Source organism: Bos indicus, chromosome 1, assembly GCF_029378745.1.
Source record: "Bos indicus isolate NIAB-ARS_2022 breed Sahiwal x Tharparkar chromosome 1, NIAB-ARS_B.indTharparkar_mat_pri_1.0, whole genome shotgun sequence".
NCBI lineage: Eukaryota > Metazoa > Chordata > Mammalia > Artiodactyla > Bovidae > Bos > Bos indicus.
This window is the reverse complement of record NC_091760.1, coordinates 98,646,712-98,669,264: the sequence shown is the minus strand read 5'-3', so window position 1 is coordinate 98,669,264 and position 22,553 is coordinate 98,646,712. Positions and strand designations below refer to the sequence as shown.

General features: G+C 36.2%; 1 protein-coding gene across 12 annotated transcripts in view; it reads right to left on the bottom strand.

Moving 5' to 3' along the window:
* MECOM (MDS1 and EVI1 complex locus) overlaps positions 1-22,553 on the bottom strand; it is a 627,727-nt gene that overhangs the window by 43,752 nt on the left and 561,422 nt on the right. For all 12 annotated transcript variants that reach the window (XM_019959853.2, XM_019959835.2, XM_019959845.2 and 9 more), the window contains 3 exons: positions 21,725-21,859; positions 9,708-9,810; positions 6,040-6,256 (listed from right to left, as the gene is read on the bottom strand). In XM_019959853.2, the coding sequence (XP_019815412.2) occupies positions 6,040-6,256; positions 9,708-9,810; positions 21,725-21,859 (455 nt within the window). The remainder of the gene's footprint in view (positions 1-6,039; positions 6,257-9,707; positions 9,811-21,724; positions 21,860-22,553) is intronic.

Below are 22,553 nucleotides of genomic sequence, written 5' to 3'. Positions count from 1 at the left end.
TGATATTCAGAAGATACTGGCAACATTTTTGTTAATTAAATACACACATATAACACATTAGGATGCTGCTGCTGCTGCTAAGTCACGTCAGTCGTGTTCGACTCTGTGTGACCCCATAGACAGCAGCCCACCAAGCTCCCCCATCCCTGGGATTCTCCAGGCAAGAATACTGGAGTGGGTTGCCATTTCCTTCTCCAATGCATGAAAGTGAAAAGTGAAAGGGAAGTCGCTCAGTCCTGTCCGACTCTTCACGACCCCATGGTCTGCAACCCACCAGGCTCCTCTGCCCATGGGATTTTCCAGGCAAGAGTACTGGAGTGGGGTGCCATCACCTTCTCTGACACATTAGGATACTACTCTCAAGTAAGGTAACCAGAACTCCATAGAGAAATAGCCCTTTTCAAACTTGATGCATGAAATGCACAAGATGGGCTTCAACATCTTGTTATGGCAAAAAGCAAGAAAGTTACAGATCATGGCAAAAAAAAAACTAGGTTGCCAATCTGAAGAGACACCTGTTGCCTAAAGATGGGGAAATCTAAGCATCACTAAGAATAATGATCTCACCTTTTAATGATAATAATACTCAAAAACACAAAAATGAAACCTCACCAGTTACCCCGTGAAGATGCTGAGAAGCCAAATCATTGTTCTGAAAACTAGTAAGAAAAGGGGAAAACTCATGCACATATCTTGCCCTTCCTATCTGAACTGTACTGCAGGGGGAGCAAATAATCAAGGAGGGGGAGTTTCTCTGCATAGAATTAATCCAGATAGTAAATACTGAAACAACAGGGGGATTAGAACACATTCATTTTGCAGCACCTAAAGAATTAATTAATCCAGGCAATCCATCATATGCCTCCTAATGGAAATACATGATAGCACCAATGAGGTATTCCTCTTAAAACACTGAGCCTAAATCTGATCACAGCTTGCGATGTAACTATGAGTATACAGGAAATAGAGCGGATGGATAAAGATGACCAAAAAATACCAAGGGGATATAACTAGTAGAATACAGCCAGGAGGAAATGCTACAGAAAAAAACACTGAATTTCTTCTATATATAAACTATAATGAGAAAGAGGGACTTACTGACTTTGATTGGGGAAACCTTTAAATTAAGAAATAAGAAGGACACAAACCAATTGCAGTGATGGACCTTATTTTGATCTTAATATAAGCAAAATAAACTCTAAAAACAATGAAATAACGGGGGGAATTTGCTCACTGACTGAATATTTGATAGTAATAAGGAACCACTATTTTTAAAGTGAACCTATGTTTTACATATTTTCCACAGACACACACTGAGCTATTTATAAATAAAATGACATAATGTCCAGGATTTGTTTCAATAACCCAAAATGAGTATAGCTAAGATAAGACTGGTCTTGTGTGACAATTACTGAACCTGAACACACTACCATCCTCTCTAGCTTTGTGGGTATTTGAAAACTTCCATAATAAAAAGGTATTAAAAAAAGGTATCAAACATGTAAGCACTGTTTCTTCCCCATGTTTTATTTTTCTGTGAGATGAACACTCTAGGTTTGAGAATCAAGTAAGACTTGTGTATGCCTAGAATATGTTACCCAGTGGCTGTATACACTGTGTCCATGGCAGTGTTTGTGAAAAAAAATGAAATGCCCTTTCTCATATCATGACAAATTAGAAACACGTTTCCATATTTTTCTCTTTCTCAGTTTCCTCCTTCCAATTCTATTCATATTGGAACATGAACTTATTTTTCCTGCCCTATGAGTCAGTCAACTTGGTAATGCTATTTTATCTGAGCACCAACAGCAATATCTCTGTGAACAAAAAGTACCAGGAGAGTACAGGTGTGTGGAGTCACAAGAATGGCCCTATCTTTATCTACAATATGTAATCCTCTGTTTGTTACACAAGCTGAAATGTTAATCAGAGAGTTAACAGAAAGATATTAGCAATGGCAGTTAACATTGAATTGAGTCAGGGACATCTTCCAAAATCGTTGTGTGATTGCTGTTCTTACTATTGTCTTTAGCAAACTAACACAGCCTGTCATTTCATGACATGTATTGTATTCCAATGTTCTTAAATCTTAAACTCTGGAACCTAGTGGTAAAAGAATGCCCTGTACATTGAGATTTTTCCTGTCTCCTAACTCCAAGAGTATGATATTTTTTAAAGGTATAGTGCATGGTACACTCTGGAGGACATATGTTAAGTTAACCTTAAAAGTCTATTCCAATATACATTGCTGCTGCTGCTGCTGCTAAGTCACTTCAGTTGTGTCCGACTCTGTGTGACCCCATAGACGGCAGCCCACCAGGCTCCCCCGTCCCTGGGATTCTCCAGGCAAGAACGCTGGAGTGGGTTGCCATTTCCTTCTTCAACACATGAAAGTGAAACGTGAAAGTGAAGTCGCTCAGTTGTGTATAGCCCACCTGGCCCCTCCGTCCATGGGAGTCTCCAGGTAAGCGTACAGGAGTGGGTTGCCATTGCCTTCTCTGCAATATACATTAGGGGCGGACAAATACTGTTTGATATCAATTATGCAAGATACCAAGAATAGTCAAATTCATAGAGTCAAAATGTACATTGGTAGGGGCCAGGGACCAGGTGGTGGGTGGGTGGGAGGAAGGGATGGGAAATTATTGTTTAATGTGGATAGAGTTTCAGTTTAAGAAGATGAAAAATTCAGGAGATGGGATGATGGTGAGAGTTACACAACAGTAGAAATGTACTTAGTGCCACTTAACTGTACAGTTAACTATGGTTAAAATAGCATGTTTTATATGATGTGACTTTTACTACAATGTGGGCATGCTCAGTTGATTCTGACTCTTGGCAACCCTCTGGGCTGTAGCCTGCCAGGCTCCTTTGTCTATGAGATTTTTCAGGCAATAATACTGGAGTGGGTTGCCATTTCCTTCTCCAGAGGATCTTCCCGACCCAGGGATCAAATCCATGTCTCCTGCATCTCCTGCACTGGCAAGTAGATTTTTTCACCACTGAGCCACCTGGGAAGCCCCTTAACCACAATAAAAAACATTAAAAATACAAGTAAAATACATTAAAAATGTAAAAACAAACAAGAAGTATAGATAGTAAACAACACAAAAGGGGGAAATGATAGCAAAGTAAGGCAAATTTTCTTTTCTTTGTTTCTTCTAATCCAGCCTAAAACCCATATTGCTCCCTGATCATTATCAGCTATCAGCTAATCAGTGATAGAAAAGAAAAAGGCAAGTGGTTCTTACAAAAGCTTATTTTCACTCCTTTCATAAACATAAAAGTATCCAGTCAGTCATTAATGAAACTTCACTTTTCAAAGAATTTTACCCCAATTTATAGAGCTTGGCTTAGCCTTCTGAGTTCTTTCCATCTTTTGCATGCATATCAACCTTTGTTTCTTGCCCCCATGTTTTAGAGGGTGGGCTGCCCAGATGACACTAGTGGTAAACAAACCTCCTACTAATGCAAGAGACATAAGATATGTTGGTTTGAACCCTGGGCTAGGAAGATTCCCCTGGAGGAGGGCATGGCAACCCATTCCAGTATTCTTGCCTTGAGAATCTTGCCAGTATTCTTGCCATGGACATAGAAGCCTGATGGGCTATATAGTCCATAGCATTGCAAAGGGTTGCTGAAGCAACTTAGCATATATTCCTTTCTCAATATTTTACACAAAAGATACAGAACAGAATAATATACCATGTCAAGAAAGGAATTCTCATTTGCTTAACATATAAAGCAACAATATCAGATTCAGTAAAGTGGAAAATATTCAGGGCATGTAGGTTCTGCACCGGCTAAATTATATAACCCAAATTATCACTTGGATGATCAGTATCAGGTTGCACAGCGACATGATATATCCATCTGACTGAGCTACCAAGAAGTGAGTTTTGAGAGTTCACCCAATGCCAGATAATTAGGTTTCCTTATTGTTTGCTACTGAATGTTTGACTGAAGGAACTAAATTGACAGTTGGTTTTGGCATAAAGTAGCACTGACTTAGGCTTAATCTTACACCCAGAGTAAGAAGGTTCCTCCACCTAAGAAGTACTGCTACACACAATATTTTAGTGTTGAGGATGTCAGTTTTTGTTTTATAATGTTGTCCAATACTTTTGATAACAAAATAGAAGGAAATAAACTTACCCTCTGACATCACAGATATGGCTTTACAGTATAAATACTTTTCTCACCTGTTGGTATTTAGTGATTTCATTTTGGCTTTTAATTTGGACACAATATATTTAAGAGATGTGCTGTGATTTTTTAAATTACAAATCCATGATTTGCCAAACATATATAACAGATTTATTCTCTATGTGGGTTTATGTTAAGTACTAAAGATGAGTTTAAAGGGTATTGGGAAAGCCCTCTTAGTCACCTGAATGGTTTCTCTCTAATAGCTAGATGAAGCCTGAATTTTCAAAGCTAGAGATTCATTCTTCTGACTCAGTCTCCTCAAGGAATAGGTTTATACTTGATGCTTTTTTGGTCATCAATGAATTAAAATGAATGACTACCATATGAAATCCTTTCCTATAAAAAGAGAGATGCAGGGCAATCAACAGAGGGGAAAGGAGAAGGAGGAAGGGGGGCACTAAGGAAAGAAAGCACAGTGAAAGAGGTGGAAGGTCCAAAACAGACTGTGAGCAATTCACAGCCTTGAGTAAAGCTAGCTGATGTACTCCCATAGCCATTTAAATACTACGATGTCATGTCCACTTGAAATCCTGGTTATGGGTCCCAGATTTAAAAGCAAAGTAATGAATACAATTATTAAAACTGCTTGTGGAGCAAGGCAAAAACCATTAGGTAGGAACAAACATACAACTTACCCACTGGTTAAATATACTTCCCAGTAGCTCAAATGGTAAAGAATCTGTCCAAAATGTGGGAAGCCTGGGTTCGATCCCTGGGTCGGGAAGATCCCCTGGAGAAGGGCATGGCAACCCACTCTGGTATTCTTGGACAGAGGAGACTGGTGGACTACAGTCCATGGAGTCACAAAGAGTCAGACACAACTGAGTGACTAACACTAAATACCTCTCTGATCTGAAAGATCATGTTGCAGTGTAGTTATCAATATGGTTTGCAAAATATGGGCTTCCCTGGTGGTTCAGTCAGTAAAGAATCTGCCTGCAATGCCAGAGACCTGGGTTCAGTCCCTGGGTTGGGGAGATCACCTGAGAAAAAGAAGGAAATGGCAACCCACTCCAGTATTCTTGCCTGGGAAATCCTTATAGCCAGAGGAGTCTGGCAGGCTACAGTCTATGGGGTCATAAAGAATTGGACATGACTTAGTGACTAAACAACAAGGGTTGTTGTTTTCTTTAATAGAAAACAAAACAAAACAAAACAATTGTTCCTGAATTAAATTCACAGGGCTATAAAAAGTTAATATGTCATTGAAATGTGATTTGTTTTGTTAAAAATACGTATCAAAGAATTATTTCATTTAGATCTTGTTTATTTTTTTCTTCCCTTTAAGACAATTCAACATTTTCTTCACTGGGCATGTTTCTGTTATTCTTTTATATGTGCAATTTAGATAAATAGTAGAAGTTAAATCCACAGATTACAGTGACCTATCAAAAGACCATCTAGCTTTCCTTAAGTATCAGAAGTTTCTTTTTTATCATCTAAATGTTTCTAGAAAGTAGCTTTACTGTTCAGTATATATAATTAGATTAATCAGCACCACTGTTGCCTCCTCTACTCTTGACTCATCCAATAAGTTACGTTTTACTCTAATGTTAAACTTTCAGCTGCCAATTACATTCCATAAATAATAATAATAAACATATTATCTTCTCTCTGGCATCAAAATAAGTAATTCCAACTTCACTGCAAACATTTTACAGGTGAGAATTTACTGGGGAAAATGACTTCCAAACCTGTGACTAATACATTTTTCCAGCTCATTGTTGTTCCAAATTTCCCATCTGCACCAATTCTGAAAATTCAGCATAAACAACGTTTTACTTCAGAGCAAACAAACACGTTCTGGTAGTGGAGCATGCCATGTCTAACCTTTGCAAGTCGGGAAACACTTGGTCACATTCCTTACACTCCTGAATCGCATGTATCTCTCGGAGATCATTTTCAGTCTCGAGCTTTTGTTGGAAGTCGTCTTCTACCATTGAGAAAGCCGAATGGGGAGTGCTGCATGGGAACTTCTGGTGGTCTGCTAGCTCGGCCTTGGACTCAAAGAGCTGGTCACAGTCCTCACAGCGGTACTGCCGTTCTTCTGCGAAAATAATTCAGGTGTTATCAGAACTAGGCGATCAGGAAGCACTGCCACAAACCAGTTCTTATCGACTTATGAAAGACATAATAGAAATTATTGGGTTGTCCTTTGCACCACTCCCATTTTAACATGGATTAGAAATAATAAATGTAGAGAAGCCAGCACAGAGCCTAGAATTGTAACAGAAGTGATCACTGGGGAGCCCCAACAGTCTTCTTATCAGATAAAACTTTATGATGAAACTCTTCCAGGTTTTAATATTCTCAGGATATATAAAGTCATAATGACCGTTTACCGAGCATCATTATGACCTCAAACCTGTTCATGGATAATTGATTGTCCTAAAACTTGACCGTGAGGAATTACATATCAGATTTGTTTCCCAACTTTCCGATGAGAGTACTGAAGCTCAGCAAGTTCAGTAACAAATCAAGAATTATAGAGCTGAGTAGTTATGTCAAACTTTGAACTGTTCTGTCCCATACCCTTCTCACAGTGCCATGTTACCTGTAGGGGACATAGAAGAGTCCCTGTCTGAGCCTTACTTAAGCCTGGCTAACATCAATAAACTTGGAAATGCTTTAACGTTCATCATTTCTTATAATGGAACATGGCATGATTTTAACACTTTTCCGGGCTCATTTATGTTCCCCCCGGGTCTGTGCTAATTGGCATGGCTTTGCTAAAGAGCCAACATATCATGAATTTGCACTTTAAATCAGTAAGATAAATAAATGGTAATAGTGGGAGGCTAGAGATAACAAGGTGATAGAGTGTCAGGTAGCGACAGCATTGTTTCTGTTCTTTCCACTGGCATAGCTTTTAGCCCACTCAGGAGGCTATAAATGCTATGCACTGATCACACCCACGCAATCACAGAAGTCCTGCAAACAGCTCACAATGCTGAAAGACACAGAGGACAATGCACAACAGGATACACAATCCGTGCTGCAGACCTACAGCCGGGACCCATAGCCAGTTACTCATTGACTGAATGTCTTTGAGGGAATGTTTTAGTCACCTACCGGATGTGAGGCGTTTTGCTAGGGAAGGGATACATAAGTAAGCCAAGGGGATACACATGAGAACAAATAGTGTGATACATTTTATGACAGATCCATGCATAGGAACTAAGGGAGCCCAGAGGAATGTGCCAAATCCATCCATCCTGGGGGACAGAGGTTTAGAAAAGACTTTGTAATGAGGAAAACTCAGCTGAGTGGAGCAGGTTGAGGGAGGAAATAGCATGGACCAATGAAGAAGGCAAGAAAGAGCAAAAAAAAAAAAAAAATGTAGGCTCATAGAAAGGCAAAGCTGTAGTAAAGTGTGACAGGTTTATAGGACGCATGTAGGGGAGGAGTGGGAAATGAAGTTAGCGGGGGTAGCAGGTTACTAGGGGCTTTTTAGGTCCCTGCTAAGAAGGGTACAGAAAGCCACTGAAAGACGGAACACCCCACTGCAGCCTGAGAAGCCAAGCAGCAAGATCACATGGGTCATCATTGCTGTAATCCACCACAATACTGGTTTAGATTAAACTAAACCAATAACACAGGGGCCCGAAAGGTAAAGAAATTAGTATGTAGATTCAGTGGGGTTTGTCAGTTTTGGACTTGGTTAAACAAGAGGGAGGTGTTCAAAAATAAATCACCTCAGCTGTAAGACGGGTTTCTCAATAACATCAACTAGGTAATGGAAATATTTCTTATAGTTTGTGACACTATTCACATGTTTAAGATCTAACTTTAGGATCTCAGCCAGCAGTCTGAACACAAACAACCTCCAGGCCACATAATACATGAAAAGGCATAGGATTTAGAGATGGCAAGACCTTGGTTTGAATGCTGACTCTACCACTTTCTAGACAATTTATGTAGTCTTATGTGGCCTTGTTTCCCTATCTGTATAATGGAAATAAGATCTTTCTTAAAGTTTGCTCTATGTCTAAAAGACTACAGAGGACAATAAAGAGCCTATACTATCTAGCATTCAGTATGTGTACAAAGCATGTATTTTATTTTCTCTTTCCTAAGAAACATTAACTCCTAGGAATATGAAATAGAAATCACCATTTAAACATTATAGACATTATATAATGTATCTGGTGTAAGTATGGATATGGATATGACACATTGAAAATAAAAAGCAATGGATGTGTTCAAGAGTATTGTAAACACAGGTAATTTATGAAAAGTAGCCCTAAAAGAAAAACAGTCACCTCTGTTTATACTTTTCAGAATAGTACACTAAGTATTTATATTTCAAAAAATAATTATTTGAAAAGCTTTTGAGAGCAAACATTCACTGATTAAAGTTTCCTCATACCAGAGAAAGCCCAAATTATATTCATTTTTATCATCTAAGCAGTGCTTGTTGTCAGAGCCCTTTTCCACTGGGTCAGGTTCCCCATTCAGGCTCCAACTCTACCAGGCTAGTTGACAAGTCTGGGTTTCTGAAACCACTTACTTGTTATAGTTTTTTAAGAAGAAAACAATTTCCAAAAGGCTCCCTGAAATACAACTGGTATAAATTTACAAAGAGGCAGAATGCAGCTTAGCCAAAGTAAAAAATGTTCAAGTAAGGAGTCAGCCAATGGTGGTAGCTTCTTCACAGGAGATGCAGAAGCTGAAGCTAAGGTTCTCCTGTTGGCAATGCCAGACAGATGGGAAGTGGAGCCAGCCCCAAACCGACCTCTCAGGTAAGCTGGGATGGGTACCCCTTCCTACTGATCCTTCCAACTATGAAACACTCTAAAGACACTACTAGATTATGCTGAATAAAGTCCTACTGTATTAGGAGAGAGAAACAGGAAAGAAAAAAATATTAAATGCTCATCCCAATAATACAAACCAATACAAATAAAATTTCCTTTTACTCTCATCTGAATATACATCGCTAATCATCAAAATTCCTTTTTATGCCTCCTTCTTTGATTTAGAATGGGTCCCTGACAAATACAAATTCCTCTGACTCTAAAATTTCCTCATCTGTACTTTTTCCCTACCCTACAGCTGCCTCCCATGTGATCATGCTGGCTAGGATTTTACTCAAGCAGAAATATTTTTTTCCAGTAATAGAATATTAAGTGGGAGGAACAACTGTTAGATTTTCAAAAGCCCCAAACCACGCTCCCTGAAATGTCTTTTGTAGCATGAAAGTACTCTCACCAGAGTCTAAGGCATTGATAAAAGGCTTACGTATGTGATGTCTCAATCCAGATATTCAAAATTCCTTTGTCCTCCATTTCAGAAAAGACCTCTGCTTACTTTAGCTTCACTGTAATATTAGCCAGGTGTCACACTAAGAAATAGCCACTCTAGGGGACAGAATTTGTTAAAGCTGACAATGACTAGCCAGGGAAACGGACAAACACCAAGCGCGATGGATCCTTTGACAGGCTCCATCACAGTCTCCAAATAAGGGTGCTGCAGAGGGCGGCGTGAGTGGTACTAACCGTGGATATCTGGTGCCATAGTTTCATGGGAATAGTCTTCACTCTTCATGAACAGCAGGAGCTCCTCTCCTGGTGCAATGTCTGCGACTACTCTATAAAATATCTTCAAAAGACAACGAACGTAGGAAAGAGAAAGAGAAGTGAATGTTAAGAAAGGGCAAGATACACACTAAGATAACTGTTCATTTTCCCATATTTTAACAAAATATTCCTTTTAATTTTCATCAAAAGAACTATGACTTCCTGTTTTATACACTGAAAATTAGCCCTCTGCTGACAAACGGAAAGCTGGGACTCTCATGCCAATTCACAAATCTTTTTCCAACTCCCACTTCACAAGTCAAATTTTCTAAATGCAAGGCTTGCTGTGTCACATTTACCTTGTGAAATGTTTAACCAAGAATTTAAACATTTATTTATGACAATGTTTAAGAGACATGAAGAAATCACCAGAGAAAAGATGATCCCTTCTCTGAATTCCTTACTCTGGTCAACCATGCACAACTGATTGTTGCCTGTGCCCTGCATTATCCAGCTGTGGCTGGGCAAAGGCTGGCAGGGGCAGAGTTACTGCCCCTTCTTGAACATGTTCTCAAAAGTAGCACTTTCTCAACAAGGTGCTTTTAAGGCAACAGTCTGGAGGGACCCAACATAAAGAATCATGAAAAGATCTGGAAAAAAAAAAAAAAAACACATAGTTTTAAAAGAGAGTGTTTCTTTTTTTAAACATTGCATCCCTCTTTTATCAATCAAAAGTGATACTCACAGATCCAGGACCTGCCTTCATGACCCAGCTCCTGATCCCACTCTTTGAAAGCAAGCATTATGCTTTCAATCGATTCTTTTACCAGGGTTTGGGGGTGGTGCTTATTCCTCTTACTTTCACACAAAATGTTGATGAGAGGAAGGGTTGAATAAATCCATTAATGACTGACTAAAAGCAGTGTGGCAATTATGGAAAAAATCCTGACCTATAATTTCCAAGAGCTGCCTACCTTTTCCCTGACCAGCTCAGTGACCTTAGGTAAGTCATTGCCCAATTTACTTGTCCAGGCTTCAGGCTTTCTTCATTTTAAAGGCATTTACTTCTGATTTGCAACATATATAAACATCAAATCATTATGTTGCATACCTGAAACTAATATAATGGATATATCAATTATATCTCAATATAAAAATGACTTACTCATGAAAATGTTTAAGGTGCTTTTTCATTTTAACACAAAAGGTTTTAATTTTTAATTCTAAGAGTATGTATTAAACAAAAATTCTTAAATGAGAATAATTACATTCACATACAGACACATACACACGTATAAATTCCACCAAGAGTAATAATAACAGCAACAAAACTAGGGATTCAATTCTGCTCAGTCTCAATGCAACAGGGTGAAAAATCACATAACACGAATTGGCATACCCTGCTAAGAAAAGGGAAGGATCTATTTTGAGAAAACTTTGCTCTAACTGTGGTTTCTTGCAGGATCACTTAATAGTTCAAACTGAGAAAAGCTGAGTAATTTAATGTCTTATGAGATCAAGAGAAATGTGCAAAACTTTAATTATATTTATTTGTTTATCTTTTGAAAAGCAGAGGACATTAAACAAAAGTACGTGCCTCCTCATTCCAGTAGGTGGCTCTAAACTCCAATTGTTTATTTTTCTTTAAAAAGGCCAGAGTACAAAACTGTGTTAAATTCAAAAAATAACTCAATGAGGAGTATTTTCTGCTTAGTTTCTTTCCTGTCAAAATAGAATCATTTTTTGTCACGCAACAGTAATTTAACCATATGAAGCTGGTTTACAGAAAATAATGCCAAACGTAAAATGTTCCTCTAATATAATACGACCTAAAATGTTCCTCTAATATGATATGACCTAAGATTCTTTATCTCTATCCATAGATAGAATCCAGACTATCTTAGGAAAATAACTCCTTGTTATGTGCTGATTCTATAAAAACCAGAGAATTTATAGTTTGTATCTTATTAACCGTAACATTTATATTTTGCTTTCTTTGGAAGTACACTGAGAGGAATAGACTGCTCAAAAAGTTACCAGGTTTAAAAAAAAAATGTGTTCATTTTCTTTTTTTCTCTCTAACCCTTCCAGTTACATGCTTGTTAGTACCTTGATTCATTCTAGAGTCCTAGTTCCCCTTAGAAAACAATGGACTTCTCTCAACAGTTTGAATCACCTCTTCTTTTGGCATCTCTCAAAGGTTTAACTTATTAGCTTCCTTTCCAACAACATGTTGACATTTGAATTGTGACATATTAGAACTTTTCGGTGGCTTCTCGGAAACAGTGAGGTTAAAGAGACAATATCCCGCAAGACTGTAAAATGGTACAATTGTCTGTGCTGGGGAATGCTGCAGAGACACACACGCCAGATCACTGGAAGAAAGTATTATGATATCATTACTTCTTTGGCGTCCACTATTTATCATGTCTCTTTTAATTCCATTTTAGATTTATTCAATCCAATGTGAACAGTCCAAGAAACAAAAGAAAGTGATGGATACATTGTAACTATATATTAGAAAGACAATTCTCTTTGCTGGGACATAGATCACTACTGTAATTTCCCTTTAAGTGTCCAGATTGTCACGCGAAGAATATTGAGTGCATAAAAAATAAAAGACATGGAAGAGTGTTGATTTTGGCTTTATTTACTGGAGGTAAAAGGTGACATTCCAGGCCACAAAAGGCAAGGCTAGGCAGCGTGGGTTTTAACTTCAGGGTGTTCTTTTCGATTTTAAGTGAATTTTTATGGTGCTCATGAAACTGAGGTTTGAAAAGACCTGGCAAGAGCCCGACCTAATGAGGGCAGATTCTGGGCATGCTTCCTCATATCATATAAGAATGTGCTTGAAATCCCATCTACCACCCTTAGAAATCCAGGGCTTTTTTTCAAGGTGTTGCTACCACTTGCCATTTCATCATATCTCATGTCTTTAGATCTTAAAGAGACTTAAGTAAAATTATGTCTTTCCTCTTATAATTACAGTGGCCCCAAAGTATAATTTGAATACTTGAATTCAGAGATGTCCACATATAAAGTTGGTTTATGTCCTAGCAATAATAATATACCAACAGGCATTTGGGAAGTGAGAGGAGCAGTTTAAATGAAAACATAATGACAATTTGTTGCCTCAAAACAATTATGTGGGGGAAAAATGGAATGTAATGTTGGTGGAATCAAGCCTTTCAGAAAATAAGATATCACATCTATGTTTTTATGTTATAAAATAGGTCTTTAGGCAAATAAAAAATATAATTAAAAACCTAAGTGCTTTAGGCAGTTTCTCCTGCAGGTTGTATGCTCGACCACGCTTATAAAAATATAATTATAACATCTTTAAAATCAGTATATTCTCAAAACTTCGACTATATTGCAGCCCTATGAACTATAGGTCATCCGAATTAGGCACCAGGAGCAGAGACATTACTAACATAGCCTCTCTGTGTTTTGTGTTTGAGAAAAATGGAAGGGAATCAATTCCTCTGTTAAAATTCCATAAAAGAGTTAACAGGTCTCTTCCATCAGGGGGTTTTATGGAAAAAGCTATCTGGAACCAAAATAAAAATGTCCTGGATCTGGGATTCTATGATGAATTCAACGCAAGTATTTAAAGAGGGGCTCAAAAGTCTCAAACACTTAGAAAAAGTTGGAATGGATATAAAAGGGTTGTTGATTTATTATTTTGCTGGGTCTCTCTCAGAATGCTCTTTAAGAAGGGAAACAACTCCTCCCATTATAAGGTAAAAAATAGAGGAATAGGGCCTTACAGTCTAAAGAAAGAGGATTATATGAGAATTCCATTTTTTAAAAATCATGATAAACATTTTAAAACTATGTTAACTCCTTTAGACTTTTCTTTTTGGTAGCTAATACACCAAATTGCAGAAATACAACATGTTATGAACATGACCTAACTCATAGAAACTTTTGAAAGTTAAGATGGTCTTTTCATTTTATCACAGAAAAAATATAATTTTCCCAATATCTTGCTGGACTCTTTTTAATCTTTCCAAAGAGCTTTTTATCTTTATCCTTGTAAATATGGATATTATATTTGGATCTCTGAATACTTTAATTTATAAGAATAAATATTACGGTAAATGTTTTAACAGATCTTTATGTATTCTTATATTTTAAAAACTTGCTAAAAAAACACACTAGTGGAATTTCTTTATATGTTTTTAAAAAATTCTAAATCATTCAGATATTTGAAGATAAAACTCAAAATCTCCCAAATTGTTCACTTTTACTGCTGGTGAAATTCACAATTTAAGGCATAAATATAACATTATACCTGTATATAGAATTACTCTAAAAATAACTATTATTCCTAATTTATTTTAATCAAACCTTGTAATGGTTCCAAATGTCAAAAGGATATCTGTTCAGTTAAGGCTAAGCTAAAGGTAAAAAAGGCAGTGGCGATGTGGATTTGATTTAGCAAATTTAGACAGCCAAAAGTTATATTTTCATACAATGTTATATATCAGTATATATGTGCTTGGATATGTTATATATTTTATAGTGATTTACAAATGTGATTAAGTATATGTTTGAGGAAACTTTTTAAAATCAGCAATTTATTGTATTAATATAAATTAATATTTAATGGCATATGATTTTCTAATTATATATCATAAAAGATATATTTTATAAATTGCATATTATATGTAATATATGTTGTATATAACAATTTATTATGTACAGTTGGAACTGAAATTAATCACACTTTATTAAATATTCATTTTCTTTTATTTAACCCCAAGAGGACAGTCACTAAATAAAGTATGGACACTATAAGCATTCTGATAGGAAAGGTAATAGGCTATAAAAGACTTTCAGATTATTTCTCTTATACTGTCAGAGCCTGTGTTCAACCAATTCCTCCCTCAAATTGATGATGGCTACCATTTGTATTTATAAATGGTAATAATGTGGGTTCTTGTTTCTAATCTTATAAAATAGAGAAATCTAGAATCTGTCAGACCAGACTTGCCGTCTGGCTTGCTATGCTTGGGTCGATTTAAAGTATTATGCTTGCACTACTGAGACAGGAGAAAAATTCAGTGCCCAAGAGGGAGAACAAGAAAGAAAGAAAACACACCATTTACTTTTAAAAAGATGAACAAGGACTCATTGTTATGAATTCCCGTTTATTTTTCCTGGTCAAGCACTGGAAGTTTTATTTATGCTTAATAGACTACATTTGGCATGTCTGAAAATGGCAGAAGTGTGAATTATGAGTGACCTTCAACCTATTCAGGAAGTTGTAATAATTGAAATAATGGAGAAACGTACTCCCTGCAAAATCTGTACTGAGACAACTTTTTCAGACTATTGCTGTCTTTTCTGTCTTTTCGCTTTGAAGTAGATAGTTGATTCCTTCTCTCCCAACTCCCACTATTCAGCCTGAATGCTTTATTTTCTACAGCTTCATAACAGTCTGAGACTAGGAAAAGGTGAATGGAACTTTAACGTTTAGAGGCTGGGTGGGAGGGGAGGTAAATGACAGTTTGCACATCTGAACAAAGTCAATATTTGATATAAACACATCTGTCAGTCTTGGTGCTGCAGAAGTAACACCAAGCCCACAGAGACAACGTGTGCACACGTGCTGGCTTTAGGAAAGGTGCTCTGGACCCCTGACCTATGCATAGTACTGTGGGAAACCCCAATTCTGGAGGGCAGGAGTGATGTCAAGTTTTTTCACCTCTAAAAGAAGGACCCTGTTACACATTCTAATCCTGATTTAAAAGAGATAACAAAAAGTGTATTCAGCAGACAGAGATTAATAACAGAATGTAAAGAAATTTGTCCAACAACATGGAAACACTGTCATGGCCAAGCTTTGCTAAAGCAAACCATCCTTAGTTTCTCCAAAGACACAGTATTCTGAGTTTGTCTTCAAGGTAACAGTCTAAAGACTAGAAAATATTAACAGAGAAATATCAGGTGCAAGTCTTGATGTATCTGCTTTCAAACCAGAAATATATATATATATATATATATATATATATATACACTAGCTACTTTAAGAACAAAAATATTAATGGGGAAGAAGCCCCCCCCCCACATACACATTTTTATTTCTTCCATAATAACATGAAAAGAAAGCCAAGTATAATTTACTGGATGAAATAAAACAGAGAGAATTGCCTGTTGATTCTAGTTTGCAAGAACAGGGCAAGTGATAAAGATCCACTTATTATTAGACCTGGAGCTTGTTGTGTAACCAGCCTGGAAGCTTTGCAAGCATCCTGTTAAATAACCTCTAAAGATCACGCTATAGACCTCACAAGAAATATTCCTTAGCAACCTGTCTTTAATGTGGCCATTTTGCCTGACTCTATAAAACTGATCATCCTCAACAGTTTCAGACTGCTCAAAAAGAGAGGAAACTAAAGATCTTCTTTGGGTTTTTAACTAGGCTGGACACATTTCTTGTGTTCTTGACCAACATGTTTTCCTCTTTGATGGCTTGTGATGCATTCTGACACCTATCTTTTTGATGCTATTCCAGAAATAGCTAGACTCTGGTATGGGTGTGATGCTTTGAGATCCTCCTGTATGAAAAATGTTGTGTACATGTAAACATGAATTACTTAAAATGCACAGATCATCTTTGTAGTGAACTTACGTGCTTTATCAATCTTCATAAAAATCCCTACCTTCTGTAGTGCTATGACAGGCCTGTGTGCTGGGCACAATTACATGATGGAAGTTTTTTTTGGGGGGAGGGGATGTTTTTTGTTTTATCATGTGAATAGCAAATGACAAACTATGTCTGAGACAGTTTCATCTTCGAGTGAAGGAAGTAACTTATCAGCCAGACGACATCCCCTCAAAGTCCACTTAGGCACCGTTCACAAAGCCAGTCTCTGGGTATTGCCAGCTGGCATTCATCTTAAAACAGCAGAACATAACTTTGGTATAAAAGTGGAACTTGACTTAAAAACAAAGCAAAGAAAATGGCCAAAGCCAATAATAATTTTAACATCAAAAGAGGTCATAGAGAATGCGGACAGAAATCCTTGCAAAGGAAGAGCAAATTAACAAATCACCTGACAGTTGATGCAAACATGTTTAAAAAGTAGAAAGAGGCTAAGATACTATATTTTGCTTTTATGTAATTGATCTTCCCTGCTTTTTTTTGCACAAATTGCATTAATTGAATGATGCAGGCATGCTTTTTTTTTCCTAAAAGCCAAAGAAAATAACTTGATAATTGAGCCTATAATAAGCCTGCAATAATAATACTGTTGTAGTGTCCCAGCAGCCTGATAGCACCATTGACTTGGACCCAAGGAGAGGGAGAGCGGGTGTGCCACTCAGCCGTGATGGTCCTGGAAGCAGTTAAAACTTTATAAGGTAAAGCACAAACGAGAACAATGCCTATTCCAGCTGAAAACACTGTAGGATCTTGCTGCTGTTCCTCAACCACAAGGGAGCTGGCAGCATCCCTTAAGTGAATTCTGACTATGCATTCTCTGAGGGGCACTCCTTCTTCTAGGTCTTATTTCTTCAAAATACACATCGGGCATTAGATAATCTCTTATCGACGCATTTCGCTTTCTTTGGAGTGAACGGCAGACTTCTCTTAGTGTACTTACTAAATACCAACTGTCAAGGGCCTGTTTAAAAATGAAAGGACTTATCACCTTGTGTAAATGACAAGATTAATAATGTCTTGGGTTCCTGAGAACTTTATTCCACTTGTAGACCATGTTAGGGCAGGCCAGGAGCTTGAATAAAAGTGTGTTCCTTTCTGTGGTGCAGAATACACACAGAGCTAAAAAACATTACCCCAGAGTACATGCCCAGATCGCTCTTGGAATCACGAGAGGAAAGGTAGGTGCTGTGTAAGTCGAAAGAGTTCACTTTCACGAATACGGCCTTAGCGATCCGTCTGATTACCACTAAAATGATCTCACCATGAAGAAGTATTAGAGGAAAACTTGTGTCCAGAGAGCTATTTCTTAAGTACACTAAGCTTGTGAATGTGTCCTGAGATGAGAACTGGCCTAATGGGGAGGTGTTGGGGGTGGGCATGAGTTGTGGATCCTCTTGCCTTTAATCTAGGTGATGGGTATGGCAACATTGGAGGTCTGAGGAAACTTCTCCAAGAATGGAGGAAAAGGTGGGAGCAGGGTGAGACCAGACCTAATGCAACATGCTCTATCCATCCATCAAAATGGGTGTAAAAGTAAGGAATCAACAAGACGTCAAAGAAAAGGACATCAGAGTATCCAGATTTAAAAAAAACAAAACACTCAGTAAATCATCTAGGTGTTTGGCATACCTGACATTAGACATATGCATGCTTCCATATGTAATGAAACTTCTAAATAATTAATAAACCATTTTCATGCTTCCTCTGCACATCTGGTCCTCTTGAGGACCTCTTCTGGAAAGAACTTTCATCGTCCAACTTTCTGCCTCTGCTCCTGCCCTGATCTACTTCCCAGTCCCAGATCTGTACCCACAACCAGGAACAATTCAGACCCTTAAAATACAAAAATACTGTACTGAAGCATTGTCTCTCTCAGTAAATACTTCCAGCTAAAATCTGTGCCATAGCGGTGTAGCTATGTAATAGTGTAAAGAAACTATGGAATAAGAGAAAAAATAATTAGGATTTCAAGGATAAAGAACCTTGGGTGTTTTTAGTGGATCTATTCTTTTATGACTGGAGTGTGACTTAATTTACTAGTGTCTTTGGTGCAGCCTTCATTCACAAAGGTAAATTACTATAGTTAATATAATATTTTCAGGGGGGAATAAGGATATTAGTCAGAAGCTGCAGCTACTTAGAAATTATGGTTTAGCAAGGGCACCAGTGTTTTCAGAATTTCTATCTCCAAGAAAAGTCACTGCAACAATTCTGAAAACATGCAACAAAAAAGATATCTAAAAACAAACTTGAGTCTTCTAGGGAGCACTGTCAAGAAAGAAAGCTGCCATAAAGCTCACTCTGGCCTGGAAAAAAAAAATCTGCAATAAAACAACTTGCAGAAATCTATTGGAAGATTTAAACTCAGGAAAATCCCCTCAAATAAAATGCTTGTAGAGAGGTATTAGGAAAATGTTCATTGAATAGCCTTTGTTTTTATGATATAAAACAGATTACATCCTTTATCAACTTTACCTGAAAATCAAAATCCAGGCTGTTTCTAAGTACTTCATCACCCCCAAACAAATCAAATATGAGTTTTATCCAGGATGCATGTTCTGACTGTCCCACTATTATCAAACTGCATTATCATCTTCAGCAGATACATTCTTTCTGTTTTATAAAACTCCTTCACATCATTATAAAACTGATCCAAATTGACTAAACTTGATCTTTAATATTAGAATTTTTTTAAATGCATATCTTTGCAAAAGTAAAGATATGTAATTTATATCTTCTTTTTTATTTTAGGTCATCTTTCTTTGCTAGGTAACCTAATTATCACAATGTCTAGCTTGCAGTTAAAAGATTCCTCCAAAATTCTTCTTTTTTGTAGTCCAGGACTTATCTAAAATTCATTTTATAAACTTGAGCTCTATCTAAGAATCAGAGCAAAGAGAAACACTTTTTACAGTTTCTGGTCAAGTGCTTCATTTGCTTTTGTGTTGGGCAGGTGAGTTGATGTTGTTCATGTTTCATAATTACTCCTGATCTAGGGTGTCTCTCTTTATATCTGGATATTAAATATCTCACACAATGGGAACGTTCATTAAGTGATGAGTTATGCTTATTCACCATTTGGCAGCTCCTATTCCTCACAGAAAAGAGTGAAAAAATAGACCTAGAGAATTTCTTTAGTCAGCTTTTTTATCACTATATATAGTCCAACATTCACATTTCAAAGCTGACTGGAATTGCCAGTCTTAAATGACTTTTAGAAAAGATGCATATATATTTAAAGATGAGTATGTTTATAATATATGCATACACTATTTTGGTGTCTGCTCTCTTTTGTAAACTGTGTTAAGTATGATTGTATGCATATATGCCTACCACACAAATCTGACTTTTACTTCTGACTTTCCTCTCTTGTTTATGGGTGAACTTACTTGACCATATAATGTCAATTTCACAACTATGTTATTTGATATGCACTCTGTTACCATCTTAGATTTCTGCCAGCATAATATATGTTTAAAATGAGAACTTACAGAAATAATAGTATATGTCTAATATTGGTCTTTTATGATTTTCCTGATTAGCTAGTTTCCCTGGTTCTTCAGTTAAAATACATAAACATGTTATTCATTAAGATATGAGACCAGCATATTTTCTTTTGAAAGCAATGCATTTTACAATGGGAACCTCAAAAGTAACCATATGAAAATTATAAATGCCTACTCTAATAAGCAAACTAATTCATACTTATGAATAACAAAATAGTTTCCCTTTCTAATGGAATCACAATTCCCAAGGACAAAAGCATATTTTTAAAAATAATTTAGACATAAATATTAAATGAAAAAAATACATTGTCCACAAGTCTCATTCTTCAACCATCTTTTCACCAGTCCTGCAACAGTTCTATCTGTTTAAGGAAATAGCTCTTATTGTCAGTAAATATGAATACCAAATAACTATTATGATATAATTACATTATTTCATCTTAAAACTGCCTTTTGAGGTATTCAAGTTACTTTTTAAAGCAACATCACATGCACAACTCACCCATTTATAATACCTATGTATTTCCCACATCGACAAAATAGTCAGTGCTCAAAAAATGTTTGTTGTTGATGGTGACAGTAACTCATATGATAGATGGGATATTTTCTGTTCATAAGCAATAGCTAATTTAATAATGATCTACTTTGTTCCAGTAATGCCTCTTGTTTTCTTACGGCAAAGGGAAAAAAACAATTGATTGGTTTATTACTTTTGATATATGTTGAAGATTTTTAAATGATTCCCATTTAAAGTGAATTTTATAATTTACTACCTCTTATACAGGTTAGTCAGTAAAAATTATCTGGTAGCTGGTAAAATGCCAAAGAATAATCTCATAACAATGATTGAAATAGAGTCATAGACCATATGATGCTAGCATTACTTACCAGCTTTCAGTTGGAAACATCTAATTTAAACTTTTCTTTTTCTTGGTGGTGATTTTTTAGTAGATTTGCCAAGCAACCAATTTAATATGATCTTTGAAACATATTTGATTTAGGTAACCATTGGTTTAAAAGAAATAAATGATGATAGTATAATTATATTCTAACCCAATGATATTTATAAAACACAAATTAACAGGTTGAACTTCTTGTTGTTTTAGGTATTATCATACTAAGTTACAAGATTCATAACCTCACTTTATTGAGTGCAGAATACGTTTCATGATATTTTCATGATCTTGTTTCATAGTTATTGTTATTAAAGTTAACCTCACTACATGAGCTTCTATAAAGCAATTTCCAGCAGTGATACTTTTAAACTATTCACATCAACAACAACAGAAAACGTATTTGATTAATCTAAGTGTTTCTTGTTTATAATTAAGCAAACCAAATGCATAATCAGATAACCGTACACATAGATCATACATCTATATCTACCTACTATTTAAAATAAAATCTATATATTTCAACTGTATTACTTGCAATTTCTGCAAAAATTCAGTGTTCTTGATTAGTTCAGTACTTTCTATGAATGACTCCTTATTATGAAGGCAAAGAAAAACTGATAAAGAGTACCTATTAATAAGTAGTATTCAGTTTTTAAATCATTCAGTCATACACAGAAGACTAGATAGAGCATTTCTGAAGTTTTACTAACACAAAGTGAAGAAACTACCCAAAAAAGAAGTACTGAAAGAAAGTAATACTGAAAATTACTTTATTCTGCATCTTATATTTGGGCATTACCTTTCACCATATCAAAAAACAGGCCACAAGGGTCTACTGCAACTCACTGTTATTTTTATTCTTCAGGCTTCACTGATACTTTAGTGCTCTCCAAGAAAGACAAGAAAATCTTTACAACATACCTGATCATTTATCTGGCATGCAACGAGGTTGTGCTGATCATAACAGCCAGCGAACCTGATGTACTTGAGCCAGCTTCCTACATCTGGTTGACTAGCATCTATGCAGAACTTCACATTGCAAAACTCATCTAAGATCTAGAAAGAAGAAGATGAGAACAATCGATTTCTGTATCAGTTCATTCATTAGAATAATTAATTGCTTGAAAATATTTTATTCAAATGTATGTTTCCTACTTCGAATCCTTATGAGAAAAGAAGTGAGACATCATGCATATTAATACAGAAGGAATAATAGTAAGTTATCTTAGAAGTGGCAGCGGTACTGCTTTTAAAGGAACAAAGCAATTGTAAATTACTACAAAAACTGATCAATTGGTTTCAAAAATGTCAGATTCCTTATTTTTCATAAAAGAGTGCTATTTGTCCAATGTGATTTTTTTACAAAAAAAAAATACTGAACACCATATATTAACATAATATTTCTAAACTGTAGAAGTCAATATTTTATGTTAAGATAGTCTTCCCTTGTAAGCATATACTTTCACATTTTTGCACTTTAAATTAATGCAATTTAAAAACTTTAATCTAAATATTGTCAAATTCCTTTTTAGTTTGTATTGCACTACCATGAAACAAATCACACCCTTATCTGAAGAAGAGAGTAAGATTCGTCTCATTGATGCTACTGACCAAAGAAAAACAAATGAAAATAAATAATTGGTAAACACTCGTGACAAATATGTCAACCTAAAGTTTTAGGTACCCTATGCCAATGCATATTTCAGTTTAATGTTTTGTAAGTTAAATACCAAAACTGGCTTGTGAAGAA